The sequence below is a fragment of the Garra rufa genome, chromosome 17, assembly GCF_049309525.1.
Source record: "Garra rufa chromosome 17, GarRuf1.0, whole genome shotgun sequence".
In the NCBI taxonomy this organism is placed as follows: Eukaryota; Metazoa; Chordata; class Actinopteri; order Cypriniformes; family Cyprinidae; genus Garra; species Garra rufa.
Genome location: NC_133377.1, coordinates 13,344,334 through 13,367,782, shown reverse-complemented (window position 1 = coordinate 13,367,782; position 23,449 = coordinate 13,344,334). Strand labels below are relative to the sequence as shown.

Below are 23,449 nucleotides of genomic sequence, written 5' to 3'. Positions count from 1 at the left end.
GTCCAAACTGCAGCTTCACTGCAGCTTCAAAGGGCTCTACACGATCCCAGTCGAGAAATAAATCTACATTTTGTTTTTATTAAACTACCAATCGTTTCACTAGATAAAACCCTTATTCCTCGACTGGGATCGTGTAGAGCCCTTTGAAGCTGCATTGAAACTGCAATTTGGACTTTCAACCTGTTGATCCCCATTGAAGTCCACTATATGGAGAAAAATCCTGGAATGTTTTCCTCAAAAAGCTTAATTTCTTTTCGACTGAAGAAAGAAAGACATAAACATCTTGGATGACATGGGGGTGAGTAAATTAAAAGGAAATTATCATTCTGGAAGTGAACTAATCCTTTATTTACATCATGGTTTGTCTTAAATTAATTAATCTCTAAAGGTCTAATAATTTCTTCCAAAATTCAAATATAAATTGAATGCTTTTTTATTATTATTGGAGCTTTTTTATTTTTGCAGAAAATTATGATTGGTCATTTAATAAATATCACACAGCATCTTTTTTGTTATTTTGACCAGTTGTCATTTTATGCAAAAAAAGGAAGAAATGTCAGTCAAAAACATAATTATAAATTGGAAATCCAGAGAACTGAGAATTTTCAAGTGATTGCTTCATTCTGTCCACAGCTGTATTTAATTAAAATATAGTTAACAGATCATTTGAAATGTTTTTTTTTTTTGTGCTACGACCAGCATAAAATAGAATAAAAAATACTATTGTCTTCAACAGAATCCCAAATATGCTCCAGAAAGCAAAAAATGTTATATACAGTATATGTATATATATATACACACACACAGTCAAGCCTGAAATGATTTTTCAACCAGCAAGTTTTTTTTTTTTTTTTTATTGGTATGACACAGTCTCCCAAAAGATAAGACGATGTACAAGAGGCATCATTGTGGAAATAATTATTACTAATTTTTAATTTACATTTGAACAAAAAGTGGCATGTCCAAAATTATTCATATCCTTCTCAATAATCAATAGAAAAGCCTTTTGTTGGCTATTACAGCAATCAAATGCTGACCAGCTTTTTGCATGTCTCCACTGGTATTTTTGCCCATTCATCTTTAGCCATGAGCTCCAACTCTTTCAGGTTGGAGGGTCTCCTTGCCATCACCCTGATCTTTAGCTCCCTCCACAGATTCTCAATTGGATTTAAGTCAGGACTCTGGCTGGGCCACTGCAAAACGTTAATGTTTTTGTCTGCTGACCATTTCTTCACCGCTTTTGCTGTGTGTTTTGGGTCGTTGTCGTGCTGAAATGTCCACTGGTGCCCAAGGCCAAGTTTCTCTGCAGACTGCCTGATGTTGTTGTTGAGAATTTTGAGGTATTGCTCCTTTTTATGCTACACCCCCAAAACATTAGGTTCCCAGCACCATGTTTGACAGTGGGGATGGTGTTCTTAGGGTTGAAGGCTTCTCCTTTTTTACGCCAAATGAAGGCTACATCATTGTGGCCAAACAATTCAATTTTTGTTTCATCTGACCATAAAACAGAAGACCAGAAGTCTTCTTCTTTGTCCAGATGAGCATTTGCAAAGGCCAAGCGGGCTTTTGTGTGCCTTATCTGGAGAAGTGGTGTCCTCCTTGGTCTGCGTCTGTGGAACCCAGCGGTGTTCAGTGTCTGTTGGACTGTCTGCCTTGAGATGTTGCCACCAGCAGAGCCCAGATTCATCAGGACGGCCTTGATGGTGATCCTTGGGTTCTTTATTACCTCTCTCACTATCCTCCTGGCCAGCACAGGTGTCACTTTTGGTTTCCGACCACGTCCTCAGAGATTTTTCACAGTGCGGAACGTCTTTTTTAATAATACTTTGCACTGTAGCCACTGGAACTTCAAAACATTTAGATATGGTCTTATAGCCCTTTCCTGACTTGTGAGCAGCCACAATGCGCAGCCGCAGGTCCTCAGTGAACTCCTTTGTCTTAGCCATGACTGTCCACAAACCAACAGCAGAGAGCTTCTGTTTTTCAACTGTTGAGTTGATTAAAACAGCTGTTCCCAATGAATCAGGGTAATTAGGATGCTTTAGAACAGTTTGGACTATTTGGAATGGTATAGAACTTTGGATTTTCCCATAGACTGTGACAGTTTGCAAAGGGTATGAATAATTTTGGACATGCCACTTTTTTTCCAAATATAAATAAAAGCTAAGAAATATTTTTTCCACAATGATGCCTCTTGTAGATCGTATTATCTTTTGGGAGAAGCCTGTGTCATTTCCGGTCAAAAAAAAAACTTGCTGGTTGAATAAAAGTAACTTTACGTCAGAATTTTCCAGGGGTATGAATTTCTTTGTTTTCTCAAGATTGTTTAAGGCCTCTGTGTCTTTTTTTTAATTCTTTGCAATACAGCAGAAAATACTATCATAATCCCAACTATTTTACCTTTTTACATTATCATAATCTGCTCACTGTACGTGTCAGTGATGGTTAAATTAAGGAGTGGACCTTTATGTTTACTTTTTTTCTAAATATTGCATGTTTGTACAATTCGCATCATACAGATTAATATAAAATCACCACGTTATAGTTATAGTTACATTTTCCTGTGACACCGGGTTGGGAAACCCACTCTTCAGCTCTAGATGTGTGTATGTATAAGTGTGTCCTGCTCTGACCTCTCTTCTGCGTCTCTTCTCTGAGCTGTTTATGAGGCGGTGGACAGAAGTCATCCTCAGACGACCGGAACATCCTCTTCACCAGCACACTCCTGACACAAACACACAAACAAACACAATGACATCATGTCTCTCTCAACCAACCAATCACACGATCAGACTCCTCTCAGCTGAGCCAGACATCTGAACGCAGTTATATGATCTAATCATGATTATTTGACAAAACAGCAATCTTTGTGTTTTTTAAGGGTACGTTTACACTGCAATGTTTTTCAAAAGTGGTCAAAACACTCCTGTTCACACGTCTGCTTATGTCCTATGTCAACCGCTGGAACAACACTCTCATGAACACACGTACAACAGTTAGCGGAAGCTAGTGATTATGGTTTATAAAGTTTTAAATATGGATTTTTTGTCTTACATAAACGCATTGTTTCGCTTCAGAAGACCTTTATTAACCTCCTGGAGCTGTGTGGAGCACTTTTTATGATGTATGGACAGTGTTGCCAGGGTCGCGGTTTTCCCTCACTTTTTTTTTTTTTGAAAATGCAGTCGCAGGAAAAATTTCAGAGGCGCGTGAGGGGGGGGGGGGGGGGGCTACTTTTATAATGCACCGCAGCTGCCCAAAGTGTATCTATAGAGAAATAACGTGTATAACTAATGTGTATTATACTTGGAATATATATCTGGCAACTTAAGAACAGAGAGGTCACATCTCACACATCACAAGCTAGTATGTGAGTTTCACCCAGAGCATTAGATGTCAAGGCTTTCACACAGCAGAAATGAACATGACAACAGCCAGTCAAAGCATGTTGCTTATAAGTCTGCATGTGTTTCTGTTTAAATAGCAAAGTTTTGTCTACCACACAAACTCAAACACACGTGAAGCTCACAGTGATTTCTGCGTTTGCGACGCATTTTATGAACTTTATCTCCAGAGCATCTCAGAGAGAGCTTTTCACCATACCATTTGAAAAACTTCATGACAAATCAGAAGAAATGTTCACAGAAATATTTTACTATGACATAGTAAAATCTATGTCTCAAAATAATAGGCTAATACTATACTATTATTTGTATGGAACATCATTCAACCCAAATGTTTTTTTATCCATGTTTTAATATCAAACATACTATTTTGTCGTGCATCAAGAATAAAAATGCAATTTAATTAATTGCTATATATTATATTATATTTTATTATACTATATTATATTATATTATATTTTAAAATGTGCGTGCGTGCATGCGCGTGTGTGTGTGTGTGTGTGACCCTGGACTACAAAACAAGTCATAAGGGTATTTTTTATCTGAAAGATGAATAAAAAAGCCTTCCATTGATGTATGGTTTGTTAGGATATGACAATATTTCACTGAGATACAACTATTTGAATATCTGGAAATCTGAGGATGCAAAAAAATCTAAATACTGAGAAATCACCTTTAAAGTTGTCCAAATTAAGACCTTAGCATATTACTCATCAAAAATTAATTTTTTATATATTTACAGTAGGAAAATATATAAAAACTTATATGATTTTTGGCATAAATGAAAAATCTATATTTTTGAGCAATATAATGTATTTTTGGCTATTGCTACAAATATCCAGGGTCACGTGTGTGTGTGTGTGTGTGTGTGTGTGTGTGTGTGTGTGTGTGTGTGTGTGTGTGTGTGTGTGTGCGTGTGCGTGTGCGTGTGCGTGTGTGTGTGTGTGTGCGTGTGCGTGTGCGTGTGCGTGTGTGTGTGTGTGTGTGTGTGTTTACATGCATTCTGAAAACATTTCCTTCCAAAATAATAGTAATCTAATATTCTGATAAATACTGATATGATATGGATATAATATTGTCATAATTATTTCTGGACATATCACCCAGCCCTGGTTTTAAATTTTATTATGAAAAAGTGCTGAAAAAAATATTATGAAAAGTGCAAAAAATTAAAATTAAAGAAAGGGTTAAAGAAAAAAGATAATACAGATTCAATTATTTCATATACACATACTACATATAATGTTTATTTTAAAGGCCATTAATTAAATAAAGCTGCTGTCAGCAGTAACTGGACTTACCAAAAACTGGACTAGTTTTCTATCCTTTTGGGCAGGTTTTGAGTAAGCTTTGGGCTGGACATTTTTCTGGGACCTGGCAACCCTGTAGATGGATGCATGCACTTTTTTGGGCTTCTAAATCTCAACAGCCATTTACTGCCATTATAAAGAGCAGGTTATAGATTATAAAGCTTCGAAGAGGCAGGAAATATTTTTAATATAACTCAGATTGTATTCATCTGAAAGAAGAAAGTCATATCCACCTAAATGGCTAGGTGGTGAGTAAATCATGGGGTAATTTAAAATTTAGGTTGAACTATCCTTTTAAACACTGTTTATTTTAATGTATTTTAATACTATTTTTATGCAATCCTTGTAACTTTACTCGTGCATCAGTGCTAGTGGTTAATTATAAGGTGATGTGATGTTCATTCAATTATTACTTTTAAAAGTAACTTTCCCCAACACTGGATACAAGAATATCTTATTCTGTTTTACTGAGAAAAGATGAAACTCACCCTTCACGTTCAATTTCCTCTGTATTAAATGCAAACACCTGCAAAAAAAGTGCCATACAGATGTTAGCACATTTATAATCAAACATCTCTGTAACATTCAGAACAAGTCTAAAATAAAAATAGACACTCCAATGACCAGTTCAGCGAATATCACTCCTAATAAACAAATGTCACCTAAGTATCCAAGATACACACACTCACATGCTTCATGAGGAAGGCGAGCGTGACCTTTCATGTCGGGTTCTGAAAGGTCAGTCACTCTCTAATATAGACACACAATGGACCGCTGAGGTCCTCATGACAGTGCTTTAATGAGCCTCTTTTTGAGATTTGAGGAAGCAAACGCTGAGGGCAGACTGTGTGACCTCAATTACAGCCGTCTGCAAAATGGCAGAGGACTTTCAACACAAAAGAGCTTGTGATCTGGTCACGGAGTGTGTTTTCAGGCTGACTCATACCTGGCCTGCCCTCTGTAAGTTCCCAAAGTGCACATCCGGGATGAAGAGAACCGGCTGGGCGTCCAAATCGGTCATCGTTTTGAAGAAGGTGGCGTCACATTTTTTCGGGACAGAAACGGCTCCGACGCCTCCATCCTTTCCTGATGAGATGAAGTCATTTGAACGTATGAATAACTGCTATGGATGATAATAATGGTGACTCATACTGACTCATCAAACGCTACCTAAAACCACCTGCCACTAGCAATTAGCACATTATGGTTCATGCCTGTGATGTAACTAAAGCCTCTTGATTTCTTCATATCTCAATACAAAATACATTTTTTAAAGTCAAATATTAACTATTTCAAAAAACAATACAATATATATTTTTAATTTAATTTAATTCAATTTAATTTTCAAATGCAAATTGTGCCAAGGTATGGTTCTCAGTTTGTTTTTAAGAAAAACATTTGGTTTTTCCATGGGAAAAAAATTCAAAGATTCATTCCTTGGCACAATTTGTATTTTTAATTAAATTAAATTAAATTAAATTAAATTAAATTAAATTAAATTAAATTAAATTAAATTAAATTAAAAATATATTGAATTGTTTTTTTAAATAATTAATATTTGACTAAAAAAACAAAAAAAAAACAATGAGTCAAGTGTGTCTAAACTTTTGACTGGTAGTGTACATCAAAACAGTAAAACTAATTGTGTTTATTAAATCATTTCTTGAGTTCTTTAAAGCTTATTTTTATGAACTGGAAATATTTTCAGTGTTTTAGACCTTTTGTCTTCTTGCGGTTCTGTTTTCTCTCCTCGTCTCTGATCTTCCTCTCCGCTCCCTGAGCCACACAAACACAGACAGGAAAAATAGAGAAAAGACATATTAGAAACACTGACATATTTGTGAGGACTGTGAAAGGTAACAATGATGAACAACCACAAGGTGGCACTACAGTTACTGAGTTTGTAGACTGGGAATACACCATAAAAGATGTCTAAATAATGACCCACTGAGCTGTAGGTAACAGCATTTTAGTGCTTATTAAAATAAGTAATTATGCATATTGCAGAAACCCAGAAATTAACATTTTAGCACTACCGGTTTCATTATGATGAAGTCAATGGGATTCTGAATGGGTTTTAAAGTCTGTTAACACAAACTCAAGATAATTTAACATTATATTCTACAATATCTAACAATATACATCAGTAATACCCCTTGGGTTTTATTAAAAGCTTTTACTTTTCTTGAAAAAGCATTATACCTCCATTAACAAGTGTCTAAATGGGACTATAGAGGTAGTCTGAGACATCATCACACTAAACAGATAATCTCATTTACTCACCATCGCTTTGACAGCATCATTATTTATAATAACACTCTTGCAAACTATTCCAACTTTAACTTACAGGGGAAACGATTTGGAATAAAGACTGAAAGAGTTGTCAGAAGCCTAGTGATGGTGACGTTGAAGTCACGTGACCGTGGATTTGTTCTTGTATAACCTATGTTTAGCTTTCTCTTTCTCTTTAATTGTGGTTAGGCTTTAAAATTTATAAAAATTGTTATCATTTGTGAAGGTTTTCATGGTTTTCTTACAAAACATGCAAGAATCATAAACTTTTGTGGATCACAGATTTTATTTTCTGCAATAATCCAAAAGCCGATGGAAAAGTCCTATTGGGTTTTTGACGTGGAATCAAGGATGATATGAATTTCCAGGTTGGCCAAAAAATACAAATAAAATGTCATTCCAGTAGCTCTCTATAAATGCTGTTTAAAGTGATAGTTCACTCTTAATACACTCACCATCAGGCCATTTAGGAGACATTTTTTCTTCTATAGGAAAGTAAAGAAGTAAAGAGCTCTACACTAGGGCTGTCACTAACAACAATTATTTTGGTAATCGAGTAATATGTTGCTTATTCTGATGATTAATCGAGTAATTGGATAATTATATATATTATATATATATATATTAAGTTTTTTTGTAGTAATAAAAATAGAAATAATAATAATAATAAAATAGTGAACAACAGCCTTTAAAATTACTTAAAATACATATATATTAACAATCAAATTAATCAAATTCTTGTTTAATATTGACTAATTCAAATGTCCACTTTAATATTTTGCCATTTCAGTAACACTTTATTCTACATTCTCTTAACTAGTTGCTTATTAGCATGCATACTACTAGAATATTAGTCATTTGTTAGTACTAATTAAGCACATATTAATGCCTTATTCTACATCACCTTATTCTACATCCTTAATTCTACCCAGTACCTAAACTTAACAACTTCCTTACTAACTATTAATAAGCAGCAAATTATGAATTTATTGAGGGAAAAGTCATAGTTAATAGTGAGTAAGTGTTCCCTATTCTAAAGTGTTACTGCCATTTCCTTATGACAGAAAAGCTACAGCTATGTGATTTCTTGAATATGTAGACATCAAAACATGTTTCAACTTTTATTTTGAAATTGTGATGAACAGTTAGCATGTTTAGAAAGATATTGATGTATTCTCTTGTGTTGCTTAGGTTTATAAATTGTTTACCTTACAAATCTGATGAAACAGCGCACATTGCATTCCCAGGTGAACGTTATAATAAACAGAAACTCACAACAATAAGCAGAGATAGAGTTTGAGACACTTCACACATGTAAATAATAACAGTTTGTGTGGAGCAGCATTTACTGTGAACGGAGCCACTCTGAGACGAGTGTTAACCTACATGCATGTGAATAATTAAAGCGCATATATTAAACCTGCATTGTATATATTTGTTTAATTGAATCGAAGCATTTGTGAATTCTTAATATCATTATGCCTAATTATGATTTATTAAATGTGTTTAATATGTGGAATGCGCCACTTCCGGTATTTTGCTGATTCCTCAAAACGGGCAAAATGCAATCAAGGATTTTTTTTTAAATCGAATACTCGAATACAATCGAGGAATTGTTGTAGTCCTACTCTACACTCATGAACATGCTCCAGACAGTTTGCCTAATGGTGCGTTCACACCGGACGCGAATGAAGCGGCAAGTGCGAGTGATTTACATGTTAATTTAACGCAAAGACGCGAATAGCCATCCTGCGGCGCGAAACACGCGAATGTATTGAGTGTTTCAAGCGTTTGCCGCGCGATACGCGCGAGTTGAAAAATCTGAACTTTGGCGAAATTTCGCGCCACGGTAACCAATCAGGAGCTCGCTCTAGTAGTGACGTGATCAGTGAGCGGAGGCTGAATTTTTTAACAAAGATGGAGGAGAAAATTATCGTTGCTGTGTGCGGACAACATAGTAAATAAAAAACATAATAAATCAGACATTATATTGTTACATAAAAATATTATTTATGGCAAACATTTGTACATTCATTCTAATTATATCCTATTGCAAATCCACTCAGAGTAGTATAGTCAAAATTATTTATTTGTGATTGGACCAGTGTTTTGTGTAATGTTCATGGGAATGCAACAATGAGACAATGAGAGACATGAGATATATATATATATATATGAGAGATAAATGAGATATACATGAGATATATATATATATATATATATGTAATAGCTGGTGTCTTGGAGGGAAATCCTCCCACCGACACGGGACAGCAGGTCATCAAACTGGGACCGGCTCAGTCGGAAGTACCGCTGAAACCGGCCGTCATCCAGGAGCAGCTCTTGGAGGAGTCGGTGAAACTCACCAAGCTGTGTGCGCCTCTGACGGATCTGATGGACCCAAAAACGACGCCGAACAACTTTACGACGTTTAAATAAAGCGCAGCTACTCTCTCAACAAAATCCATGTCAGCCATTTTGCAACGAACAGACTGGCGGCCAGGCAGCAGAAGCCCCTCCCATGACGCGAATTCGCGTCTGTTGTGAAGTGATTTGCACGTGCGAATGACGCAAATTTTACCGTGCGAATGGCGCGAGTAAACTCAAATGTTCAAGCGTTCAACTATGCGCGAATAGCGCGTTTTTTCCGCGCAAGTCGCATCCGGTGTGAACGCACCTTAAGGCTATAGTTTACAGGTAGTAACATAAATAATGTTAAGTTTCTTGCACAGATCAATCATTCTGCTTCATAAGACATCAATATGTCATCATCATGATTTTGTGTTGCTTGCATATGCTTTTTTAACTCTAAAAGCGACAACAGCTGTTGACTTGCATTTTATGAATCACCAAGGACCACTGTTTCAGCTTGAAAATAAGAATATGTTGAATAAAGTCCTTATTTTAGCTTTCTTTCCACACAAAAAGTACTCTTGTAGCTTCGTAACATTAAGGTTGAACCACTGCTGTCACATGGACTATTTTAACAATGTCCTTACTACCTTTCTGGGTCTTGAAGGTATCCGTTGTGCTGCTGTCTATTCAGGTCAGAAAGCTCTCGAATTTCTTAAAAAATATTTTAATATGTGTTCTGAAGATGTACAAAGGTCTTATGAGTTCGGAACGACATGAGGGTGAGTAATTAATGACAGAATTTTAATTTTTGGGGTAAACTTCCTTTAACACAGATACACCAAATTGGAATGTTGGGACTGTATGCATAGGTTCAAATGTTAAGGGTGAAGGTTTACCTTATCACAGAAGACCTTGATCTGACAGTAGGCTCTGTGGAGAGGTTTGTTGCTGCGGTTGTTGTAGCTGTAGGTGTCGATCTGTATCATCAGAGGAAGGCCCTTCACCCCCTTCTGAGAGGAGAAATCTGTGCTCAGACAGTTCACCGTGATGAAGATCTGCCAATCAGAGAACAAGACAAAAACAGTTCAGTTCCACATGAAGATCCATGCTAAGAAAACAAGCATGTTAGTGGTGTCTTTCAGTATACTGGAGGATTGTTATGATATGTAGGTATCTAGATGCAAACTTTTGCATAAGATCTGCCATATTCATATTTTATAACAGCGTGTTCCGGTTTGACCTACACAGTCCTGACCGTTGAAAGTGCACCTTGTTTTTCACCCACCAGCCACCTACACACGCAAAACAGGTGCCTGCCTCGACACGTCGATCTGTACCACTGAATGCTACAGAAAGCAACGCTCAGACTGCACACTAACAACTACGCAGTTTCATCTGCACAGAATGCTAAATGTTCCAGTTGAGGGAAATAGTTTTATTTTAATGTTTTAATCTTAAATCTCATCTTTGCATTGATTTATTTTCGATTCCAAAGCAGTTTTTAGCCTCCTCAAAGGTTTGGAGTCGTGTTCACTAAATATTTATGTGGTTAGGTATTAACAGTTTTATATAATCAACCATTACCAATGCCAGAGGACAAGAAAGAGGTCATCATTAGGTGAAGCAAAGCAAGAAAACCGAAATGGTATACGAAAACCTTTATTTCCTTAGATGCCACCAGATGTAGCAATAATGAATTATGAAAACAGTAACTGCATGACTTATAACAAAAGATTTCTATGTTAAATACGATATACAAAGTAGCACAATTGATTTCAACATTGATAATAATCAGAAATATTTTTTAAGCAGCAAATCAGCATATTAGAATGATTTCTGAAAGATCATGTGACACTGAACACTAGTAATGATGCTGAAAATTCAGCTTTGATCACAGGAATAAATGATATTTTAACATAAGTGACCCTGGACCACAAAAACATAAGGTCATAAGGGCCAATTTTTTTACATTGAGACTTATACATCATCTGAAAGCTGAATAAATAAGCTTTCATTGATGTATAGTTTGTTACGATGGGACAATATTTGGCTGAGATACAACTATTTAAAAATCTGGAATCTGAGGGTGCGAAAAAGTCAAAATATTGAGAAAATCGCCTTTAAAGTTGTCCAAATGAAGTTCTTAGAAATGCATATTACTAATCAAAAATTAAGTTTTGTTTTATTTACAGTAGGAAATTTACAAAATATCTTCACGGAACATGATCTTCACTTACTATCCTAATGAGTTTTGGCATTTAAAAAAAATTGATAATTTTGACCCATACAATGTATTTTTGGCTATTGCTATGAATATTCCCATGCTACTTATGACTGATTTTGTGGTGTGGTCCAGGGTCACATATATTCTAATAGAGAACTTTTTTTTTAATTGTAAAAATATTCCACAATGAGCTTGCAGAAATGCAGCATTGTTGAGCATAAGAGGCTTTCAAAAGCATTAAAAAAATGTTGTAGGCACAAAGCCAGAAAGATTTGTACTACCGTGGACCACTCGTAAAATGAACTAAGCCCTTCCACGCTGAAACAAGGACATAATTTCCACCTTAGAGATCAATGGAGACCCATTTTATGGCTTCCTCCACTCCAGCCTGATGAGAAGAGCTTTGAAGGGACTTGTAATAAAAGTCAAGAGTATGTAAGGTCAGAGTATGAGATGCTTATCAGATCAAACCGAGAGCGTTTCACACCCCAATGCATGCTTTTACATGAGCTCGGACTCAAAAAAAAAAACACTTAAATATCCTTCCAAGGGCGGCTGCATTGAGACATCACATAGTCCACATTAATAGGTTTTACCAGTGTGAGTTGGCCCGATCAAAGCAAATGTTTGCGCAGAGAGCTTTAGTTGAATATACTCCAGAGGCGAGTGTTTGAACTAAGCTATATTGCAACAGAAGAGCCACAATAGGAGGGCAGGACTCTACCTGTGAGGCTGGGAGGATATGAACTCGGGTTTGTGTGCGTTTGGCCATGTTTGGCCAATTTCCTGCTCTCAATCAGTAGCGCACAGATAAAACCCAAAACCCAGGAGAAAATAGAGGTTTAGATTAATAGACTGGCCTGGGGAAAGATGCACCAAGGTATTGTGAATCAAACATCACGCCATACAAGGCTCTCAGGGAGTGTTCAACAACAGGCGTGTAAAATACACATATCAAATGTCGTAACACTCCACCCTGTGTCTCAATAACATTTTGTGTATTACACACAATGCTGGTAGTGCATTGAATAAGAAGGAAAAAACATAGATGCACTGATGTAGTCCGAACCTTTGGTTGAGTTAAACAACTACACCTGCCACTTCATCATCTATGGTGACCATTAATGCAAACAGGATGTTCATAAACCCAAAACACACACTGGAGGACATATTCATTGTAAACTTGCAGTGCCACATCAGTCCTTACCTTGGCCTCCTCATTCACGTCCCAGGTAAAGGACACGGCGTTGTAAGCGATTTCTTCAATATTCCCAATTGTGTTGAAGCTCTCTTTGTAGTCGGCTGTAGAGAGAACAGGAAAAGTCAGTTTTCATACTTGCTGGAAATAAAAGCATATGTTGTGTTTTGGATACCAAGTGGATACTAAGCAAACCAGCCCACATATAGACTGATAATTGCAGGGGTAGAGGCATGCATGTACGATTTATATGCTGTATGATTAATTGTAGGGAGTGATGGGTATACGAACCCGTCGGAGAATGCCGACATTAAAACAATGTCTGCCAAAGCAAGCGGTTTTATGACTGATAAGCTGTGTGTATATAAAACAGCACCCTTCCAGGCTAGATAACTCTTATCTGTTTATGTATACAAACATTTGCTTTTTTAGTAGCCGCTTGATAGGCCATTTATGGCCACTCACACTTTAAACACATCTGTGATTCTGCCTTAACGTTGTTACTTTATAGATTTACGTTAAAGACTGGTGATCTCATAACTGTTTCAATGGCTGGAGTCAGACTGTCTATGCTAGCTTAGCTACGGCTGTTAACTTTTTGTCTTGACTGGAAGTTTCTAAGTGTCTGTTTTGATGTCCACCAGGTTAAAAGATAGGGCTGCCCCTGACTAAAGACTCTTCTAGTCCAGTGGTTCGCAATTTCCCCCGTTCTGCATATTTTGCATGTTTCTCTTATTTAACACACCTTATTCAGATAACCAACTCGTTAGAATAGAGCTCCATGCATGAACTGTGTTCCAATTGACAGGGTCCCTACACAGTGTTTATTGCTTCCTACTCCGAAAGCACAGGAAATCTGTTTAAGTTTACTTCACTTCGGAACATTCATTTACGGATTTGCGCTACGCCACTGCCTGCAGCGTATTCATGCACATACGAAACTTAAATAAATACAATTTAAATGTATGTCTCGCACACTTTAATGCCCTTTGAATGTAACATGTATGCTCCCTTCGACCTGGAATCATGGCAAAATATCTTGTGATGTACACTTCGCAGGGCACTTGCGGTCAAATAGAACAAGCGTCTGAAATGAGAAGAGATACACATAAAATGTAGAGAGTAGTGGAACAGAGGAACTTGAGTTTGGAACTGTTCTGGTCAATTAAAAGACATTCATTTAAGCCATTAGTCAACTAATTGAATGTTTGTTAATTTAAGTGCTGGAATATATATTTAGGAGGCTATTAATATAGTCTATAGCCTGTTTCACATTAAAGCAGATGTATAAACCTTGCCACAAAGCACCAACAAAAGTAATTAATGTGTTGGAAAAAACAGCAAGGAGATATTTTAATTGTTTATTAATATACTAGTGTTTTCTGAGTTTGCATTGGCTCCAAAAATAAGTTGATGATGCTGACTTGCTATCTCTGCAGTACAGTTAATGTGTTTTTCATACAGATTACATAATGAGAGAGGATTTGTTTTAAATTTTAATTTCTTCATTTAAAAGTAGACAATTCAAGCTTTCCATAGATACATTTCTCAAATTTGTGAGGCAAGTGGCCTATTCGCTGAGTTTCTGTTCATTTTTGTGACGCATTCCACGTGACTGAGGTGGTAGAAAGCGTGTCTTGTTTTCTTTAATTTACAAAAGCACAATGTTTTGTTGATATTAATATAAAAGTAAAACCCTTTACAGTTTTGAATGACGTATTACTCTTATCTGCATGAACAAAAATGACGATTTGACTGTAACAGACAAAGACCATTTTTAAATTAAACATATATACTTAGGCGGCCCTTAATATAGAATGTATTCCATGTTTTAAGCACACATATAAAGCTTGCCGCAAAGCACCCACAATAGTGATGAATGTGTCCGAAAAAATTGCAAGGTGATATTTTAATTGTTTATTAATAAAAACTAGTGTTTTCTGAGTCAGCGTTAGCTGAAGTGAAGTTGATGATGCTGACTCGCCATCTCCTTTTTATACAGATTACATAATGAGTATTTGTTTTACATTTGAATTTCTTCATTTAAAAGTAGCCTTTTAACAGTAGCCTATTCGCTGAGTTTTGGTTCATTTTTGTGACGCTTTTTAGCTAACGTGAGGTGGTAGAAAGCGTGTCTTGTTCCCTTTTGAAAGCTACAGTCGATGCTGCGCTGCTAAGCGCATTGGGGAACGTCTTTAGAAGTGACCAGCTGTGAATATTGTATGTAAAACGTCAATATAATTGACTAAACGGCAGTATAGCCTCGATTGGTGACGTCACCGGAGCGCACGCGCACGAGGCTATAAATAGATGAGCCACAGGTGCATCGTCAGGTCTTTTGTCTTCAGAGATCATTCTGTGTGTTGTGTGCGTCGGAAAACTCTCTCTCTTACTCATCCTTGATTTTGTTAGGAGTTAGTTTGACTAAGCAGAACGCAGAAACTTCACTCTTTTTCTCACTTTTCTCTCTTCTTATTTTAAGAGTTTAAAAAGAAGAAAAAGAGCATCATGAGTCAACAAGCAGGTAAGCGTTGTGTTCCTCCATGCGTCCCATGACCGAGATGGATACACACGATTATTGCTTTGTTTGTTTGGGGGAACAGCACGCGGTCATGGTGATAGAGAAGGGCGGGTGTGAGCATTGCGACCTGTTAACTGTCAAGATGCTTCACACTCGTCTTAATTATTTCCAGTCCGCACCTGCATTGCAATCGTGGGGCTCTCGCATGGATTTGCTTGACGAGCAAGAGACGGGTTCGTCCCTTTCGCTTGCTGCGTCACCAAATCCTGACATTCCTTCTCGTGATCTCGAAGCGCGCTTCGGTGCTTCTTCGGTTCACGGAGGGGATGACATATCTCTTGGTTCATCAGATCGCGAGCCGCCAGCCTCTGAGCGTTCTTCTCGCGATAGAAAATCTGTTGAGGAATTGCTGGAGGTGATCACTCGCGCTGTGGACAGGTTGCAGCTTGACTGGCCAGATGAACAAGAGACCCCCAAACGTAGCAAGCTTGAGGATAGGTTTCTGTCCGGTGGCAGAGGGGAGAAGAAACAAAAACCTCTCCCCTTTTTCGAGGACCTCCATGACGAGCTGTCCAAGTCATGGAGTAAACCATATACCTCTCGTGTCTTTGTGCCATCGACGTCGACATTCTCGGCTATCGTGGGTGCGAAGTCACGAGGATATATGGAGATGCCTCGGGTTGAAGAGACGCTCGCGAGCTATCTCTCACCCGAATCAGCATCGTCTTTAAAGAAACCTACCCTCCCCACTAAACCGTGTAGAACAACATCGGCTTCGGTGGGAAAAGCTTATCAGGCTGCAGGTCAGGCTGGTGCTGCGCTGCACACAATGGCTGTGTTACAGGCATACCAGGCTGATCTGTTGAAGGATTTGAGTGCCGGCAGTACAATCGACGATGAAGCTTTCTCTGAGCTTCGTCGAGCCACAGATCTGTCTCTCCGTGCGACCAAGCAAACGGCTCGTGCCATCGGCCGCTCTATGAGCGCTTTAGTCAGCACGGAGAGACATCTATGGTTGAATCTGACAGGAATAAAAGAAAAGGATCGCGTGTTCCTGTTAGATGTCCCCGTTTCTCCCTCTGGACTATTTGGAGACTCGGTTAACACCGTTGTCGAAAGATATAAAGAGGTAAAGAAACACGAGGAAGCGTTTGTTCAGTTTCTTCCTCGCCGCACTCAAGGGGAGGGGCCGTCTGCCACCCAGCCCCGTCCCGGTCCTTCAACATCCAGGGAGGTCAAAATGCAGAGCGTGGCTCAGCATGCTCCCCCTCGTAAAGATTGGGGACAGGCTCGCCGCGCTCAACAACCTCCTAAGCCAGATCTCAGGACTATTATCAACAAAAAGAGAAAGTCCTGATGGTCTGGCGCCCAATCTAGTGGGGGTAGCCCCCCGCGGGATGGGGCGCGTTCAACATTTAAAACTCGCCTCTCCCCGATACCCTCACGAAACCTCTCCATCCCCGCCACTTCTTGTGCCTCGGGGGGCAGCGGTTTCCAGAGAAATGTTAGATGTTCCGTCGTTTTCGGCTGTCATTCCGGACGCGGGACATCTAACATCCCCTCAAAAGGAAGTAGTAAAATTAATACCACTCTCAGAGAGTCTGGCAGCGTGGAAACTTCTGCCAGGCATCTCAGAGTGGGTATTAAGCACAGTACAGATAGGATACAGAATCCAGTTCAGTCGTCGTCCTCCGCGTTTCAACGGCGTGGTTTACACTTCCGTGAAACCGGAGCTGATGCACGTACTGTCACAAGAGCTGAAAACTCTTCTGAGCAAGGAGGCCATAGAGCATGTTCCTCTTCCAGAAAGAGAGTCAGGCTATTACAGCAGATACTTCCTGGTTCCCAAGAAGGATGGGGGGCTGCGTCCAATCTTAGATCTTCGAGGCTTAAACCGTTCAGTCAAAGCACTCAAGTTCAAGATGTTAACTGTCAAGATGGTCGTGACGCAGATTCAACATTACGATTGGTTCATCACGATCGATCTAAAAGACGCATATTTTCACATACAAATATTGCCACAACACAGGAAATTCCTGAGGTTCGCTTTAGGGGGCGAAGCGTACCAGTTTCGGGTTCTTCCATTCGGCCTAGCTTTGTCACCCCGCACATACACAAAATGCATGGATGCAGCACTGGCTCCATTACGACTCCAGGGCATTCGCATTTTGAACTACATCGACGATTGGTTAATACTGGCACAATCGCGAGAGTTGGCGCTTCAACACAGAAACATCGTGTTGGCTCATTTAGTTTCTCTAGGGTTGAGACTCAACACCAAGAAAAGTGTTCTTTCTCCTGCCCAGAGAACGACTTATCTCGGTATCATTTGGGATTCGATCACGATGCGGGCACAGCTGTCTCCCGCTCGAATCGAGACCATTCGGCAGACAATGAGCAAAGTCAAGCTAGGTCAAAACCGTACTGTTCTTCAGTACCAAAAAATGTTAGGCTTCATGGCTTCAGCATCCACGGTGATTCCTTTGGGGCTGTTGCACATGAGACCGTTTCAGTTGTGGCTAAAAGCCAGAGGATTTCATCCAAGAGCCAATCCTCAAAGGCAAATAAAAGTGACGCGCCGCGGGCTTCGTACACTAACTCTGTGGTTCAGACCCCGGTTCCTTACCTTGGGTCCCACTCTAGGGGCGCCCTGTCGTCGCAAACTGCTAACGACGGACGCCTCCCTGACGGGCTGGGGAGCGGTCTTAGATGGTCGTCCAGCTCAAGGGGAATGGGAGGGTCATCAGCTCGATTGGCACATCAATTGCCTCGAGTTGATGGCTGTATTTCTGGCTCTGAAATACTTTCTCCATCAGTTGAGGGGCTGTCATGTCTTAGTGCGGGTGGACAATACAGCAGCAGTCTCTTATATAAATCACCAGGGAGGTCTGCGCTCACGCAATCTGAACAGATTAGCGAGGCAGATTTTTCTCTGGGCCCAAGGAAAGTTCCTGTCACTCAAGGCAGTTTACATTCCAGGGCACTTGAATGTGGGAGCAGACTTACTGTCCAGACAGACATTACCGATGGGCGAGTGGAAACTCCACCCGGAAGTAGTGAATCTGATATGGACCAGATTTTATCAGGCGGAAGTGGACCTCTTCGCCTCTATACAGACAGCGCAATGTCCCCTTTACTTCTCTCTGAGTCACCCAGCTCCGTTGGGTCTGGATGCGATGGCGCACTCATGGCCCAATATGCGCCTGTATGCGTTTCCTCCAGTCTCTCTGCTCCCGGGGGTTCTAGCCAGAGTTCGCCAGCAAGGTTCTTGCCTCTTATTGATAGCGCCGCGTTGGCCGAACAGAGTATGGTTCTCGGAGATAATATCTCTCCTCGACGGCTCGCCTTGGGCGATTCCGGAGAGGAGGGACCTTCTATCGCAGGCGGGGGGAACGATATTCCATCCCAGGCCCAACCTGTGGAATCTTCATGTTTGGCCCCTGAGGGGAACCAACTGAGGGACACGGGGCTTTCACCTGCCGTTATTGAGACCATCCTAAGTGCTAGGGCTCCCTCCACTAGGAGGATTTATGCCGTTAAATGGGGTATTTTTGAAAGGTGGTGTGCTGCACACAATGTAGATCCAGTTAATTGCCAGATTGCTTCAGTGTTGGACTTCATGCAAGAGAAATTATCATCAGGCATTTGCCCCGCTACTCTTAGGGTATATGTGGCCGCTCTTTCGGCTTGCCACGCCCTGATTGATGGGGAACCGCTTGGGAGGCACCCTCTGCTCTCCCGCTTCCTTCGTGGGGCCAGGAGACTGAGGCCTCCAGTCAAAACCAAGATCCCTTCTTGGGACTTAGCAATAGTCCTTGAGGGTCTGGTTGAAACCCCGTTTGAACCTCTAGAATCAGCGTCTGACAAACTTCTGACTCTTAAAATGGTTTTTCTAATGGCAATAACTTCCTTAAAAAGAATTGGGGACATGCAGGCTCTGTCTATCGCGCCACCCTGCTTAGACTTTGCCCCAGGAATGGTGAAAGTGATTTTGCATCCTCATCCTGATTATCTGCCCAAGGTGCCATTCTCGGCTGTACATCCGGTCATTTTAGAAGCCTTCTGTCCTCCACCGTTCACAACGCCGGAGCAGGAGAATTCTCATAGACTGTGTCCAGTCCGCGCTCTTCAGGCTTACATCCACCGCACTAGCCAGTGGCGTAAGTCGGAGCAACTCTTCGTCTGTTATGGCCCCCATAACAGAGGAGCAGCTGCCACCAAGCAGACCATCTCTCATTGGGTCAGGGATGCTATAGCTCTTGCCTATGAGGCGCGCGGTCAAGCTTCGCCTATAGGCCTTAGGGCTCACTCCACCAGGGGGGTCGCCTCGTCCAATGCGTTGGCAAGGGGTGCTCCCCTACAACAAGTTTGTGATGCGGCAGGCTGGTCCTCTCCGCACACATTCATAAGATTTTATAGCTTGGATGTTCATGCCACTCCGGGCTCTCACGTCCTTGAGTCGACATCACAAGCTAATGTCTAGGCCTTCTTGCGTTCTTGTGAAACACACCTGCACAACCGTAGGAGTCCAGACATATTCAAGCACGGCGGCGTGGGTATTCTCGTTCCCAATAAGCTTAGCAGCGCAGCATCGACTGTAGCTTTCAAAAGGGAACAATCTCAGGTTACTTGACTGTAACCTTGTTCCCTGAGAAAGCGGAATGAGATGCTGCGCTACTTTGCCGTGCTGAAGATGTCCCAGGACTGCTCTTCAGACAAAATATCCTGACGATGCACCTGTGGCTCATCTATTTATAGCCTCGTGCGCGTGCTCTCCGGTGACGTCACCAACCGAGGCTATACTGCCGTTTAGTCAATTATATTGACGTTTTACATACAATATTCACAGCTGGTCACTTCTAAAGACGTTCCCCAATGCGCTTAGCAGCGCAGCATCTCGTTCCGCTTTCTCAGGGAACAAGGTTACAGTCAAGTAACCTGAGATTGTTTTCTTTATTTTACAAAAGCACAATGTTTGGGTTAATATTACTGTAAAAGTAAAACCCTTAACATTTTTAAATGATGTATTACTCTTATCTGCAAAAATGACAGCGTATTTTAAGTTGTTTCCGCTCTTATCAGGAAAAAATGCAAGTGATTGCATCGGCACGTCCATGTCATGCAGTAAGCATGCTAATACTTTCCACATGTCGCACAAACACTTGGATATACACATCTAAAGCTGCAAGTTAATTACTGACAGGCAAACGTTTGAAATTCTGCCTGATATACTGTAATTACCTCAAGGACTGGTGATTAAAGGGGTCATATCCTAGAAATCAGTGTTCCAGAAAAAGTAAAACCCTAATATTTAAGTGTGTGCAGCGCATTTTACGGAGGCCTGTTTCCTGAACCTGTTTCTAAAAAGAGGGGCAATTCCAACTTTGCAAAGACAGTTTGACGCTTCTGACTCGCAGCCTGTAAGTACAGTATGTTTACATATTTAAAGAATTACTGACTATTCAAATCGAGTTTTGAGCAGTGTAGAGTAGTGCTTGTTGTTTGGCATTTCTATGATCACAAATGCAGACATGGTGTTATGTTTACATAGTATCATCTGTTCGCAACACAACATGTAAAAGTCATTATTATAATAGGTGTCAGTTTTGCTTTAGAAGCTGATATTCCAAATATGGTAAGGGGTGTAATATTTCCATCACACCCTTGAGGTATTCGGCCAATCACAACGCACTGGACAGCTGGCCAATCAGAGTACACTGCGCTTTTTAGAACGATGAGCTTTGTAAAAAATCGACACGTTTCAGAGAGGCAACAATAATGCACAGTATGTGGAAAATAATGTGCTTTTCGAACAATAAACTGAGTAAAGATATTGCATTGCACCAAATACACAAAATAATGTTCTTTTTAGCAACAACATATGACCCATTAACAATTTGTTTGTTACAGACAAAGACCATTTTTTCTGCAACTAAATGATAAAATTTTAGTCTACTAAGCCTGTTCTCGCCAACTAACCTTCAGTCGACCATTAGGGGGGAAGCCCTACAAAGTATTAGATTTCTTAGAAATCTATCAGCACTCATTTGCACAACTCGCCGCATGATTTAAGTTGCCATTCATTGTCGTACAAAAGGTTGCATGCTCATATCCCCACATGCTTATAGAAAAGGTGTGCTCAAGTCATTGCATGCATGATCTGCATTTCAATGCTGGAAAGATTGTTGTGACAAAACAATCTCAAACCAAAATCTGTTTAAATCCTTAACCCTAAGTATGAGTTCTAGCAATATTGGTGATTTCCTATGTTAATTAGACTTTCTTTCCTTAGTTCCGAAATTCTTTGTAATTGAATAAGCTGTCATTACAGGGGCGTTCATCTTTATGTCAAGTAAACCCAACACCTGTCTTACTTTGGGGTGACTTGGGGATTAGGAAGGGCAAAACCCTTCCCAATGGATCTCCTTTGGGTGGTTTACCAAGCACGCCCGACGATGCCCGTAAGCGAGCTCCCCCCGTTAAATAGCCCCATTCAAATCCCAGCTCTAGTGACACGGCCCCAAGCCTGAGGAACAATCCCGCCTCAACTGCTATTCAAATCCCAACTGTACAGGTGTCAGGTTTCAGTCACTGTCTCCCCTACTTGGCTTCAGCATACTTCTATATACCATGTGCCATGTACCAATCTACCAGCACTATCTTTGCATCCCATAGTGCAAAGCTCACCTTGCATCAATAAAACTCTATTTTTTTCCCCATCTAAAAGAGCAGAGTTTAAGACAAAGATAGCTGCCATCACGGCTCAGCTATTCCCTCAGGGTGCTCCCAGGATGTGAAAGTCTTGGGGCCAAATCTTGACAAAGGGCATAGCAGAGCGTCTGATTACTGGAGATGAGGGGAGGACAAGAAGCAACAGGCTCGGGATGACTGTTCTCTCAAGGTGTGACAAGAGCGAGTATAAGACGTGAATTGTTTGGACTCATAATTGCCCCACGCCAGGTGGACTCCAACAATTTCGGGCCTGTGTGTTGGGTTCTTTTTTTTTCCTCATTCAACCTGAATCAGAAACTGGGTTAGTGATCTGTAGGTCACAAGTTCAAATCCCAGGTGGGGTGACTCATGGAGCTGGAGAATAATTGGGATCTTCTAACACCATTGCACCCTTACTTAACCCCAACTTGCTCCAACGGGACTATCCTTGTAATAAAGTGTGGGTAACCCAGTTAAACCAGCTGTGTCATCAAAGATACAGGCAACTGAGCTGTATTCATTCAACCATTTGCCATGAAAATAATTCTAAAAAAATTCCTCCTGAAAGTGGACAACATGCGCTTTTTGGCAATATATGACTTATTTCATTACACAGCAGCTTTTGAAAGTGCAAAAAATATAAATTTGAACAGAGAATTATAGAAAGCAACAGGTCAAAAAACCCTGGACCACAAAACCAGTCATAAGTAGCACGGTATATTTGTAGCAATAGCCAAAAATACATTGTATGGGTCAAAATTATAGATTTTTCTTTTATGCCAAAAATCATTAGGATATTAAGTAAAGATCATGTTCCATGAAAATTTTTTTGTAAATTTCACACAGTAAATATATCAAAACTTAATTTCTGATTAGTAATGTGCATTACTAAGAACTTAATTTGGACAACTTTAAAGGCGATTTTCTCAATATTTAGATTTTTTTGCACCCTCAAAAAGTTGCATCTCGGCCAAATACTGTCCTATCCTATTAAATCATACAGCAATTAAAAGTATGAGAAAATTCAGGTTAATAAAAAAAAATGACCCTTATTACTGGTTTTGTGGTCCAGGGTCACATAGGTATTATAGTCCAGATTTAAGTGTTAAGTTCTTTTTTATTCATGCGTTCAAATAAAAACTAGTAAAATATCTATTTTAATTTTTTTTAATCTTTGTAGTCAATTTAAATTCTATTTACAAACTTCAGGATAGCACATTGTCTTAGAATTTTACAGTAAAAATACTGTAAAAAATTACATTAGCCAAATACTGAAACCGAAAATGCTTTGTAATAATTATTTCTTATTTTATTAAATAATATAAAGTAATTTTGTAAGACTTTTTAAATTGAACTCAATTTTAATGATACTGACTTTACAAAACACAAGCCAATAAAACAAGCACACTTTTATTGAAAATAATACAAATAAATTAA

The 23,449-nt window shown here is 39.7% G+C and overlaps 1 protein-coding gene across 1 annotated transcript in view; it reads right to left on the bottom strand.

Moving 5' to 3' along the window:
• Positions 1 to 23,449, bottom strand: part of grhl2b (grainyhead-like transcription factor 2b) — a 40,740-nt gene that overhangs the window by 5,861 nt on the left and 11,430 nt on the right. The window contains exons 8-13 of the mRNA XM_073821938.1: positions 12,790 to 12,884; positions 10,255 to 10,413; positions 6,433 to 6,490; positions 5,661 to 5,800; positions 5,203 to 5,240; positions 2,634 to 2,725 (exon numbers count right to left, since the gene is read on the bottom strand). Of these exons, the coding sequence (XP_073678039.1) occupies positions 2,634 to 2,725; positions 5,203 to 5,240; positions 5,661 to 5,800; positions 6,433 to 6,490; positions 10,255 to 10,413; positions 12,790 to 12,884 (582 nt within the window). The remainder of the gene's footprint in view (positions 1 to 2,633; positions 2,726 to 5,202; positions 5,241 to 5,660; positions 5,801 to 6,432; positions 6,491 to 10,254; positions 10,414 to 12,789; positions 12,885 to 23,449) is intronic.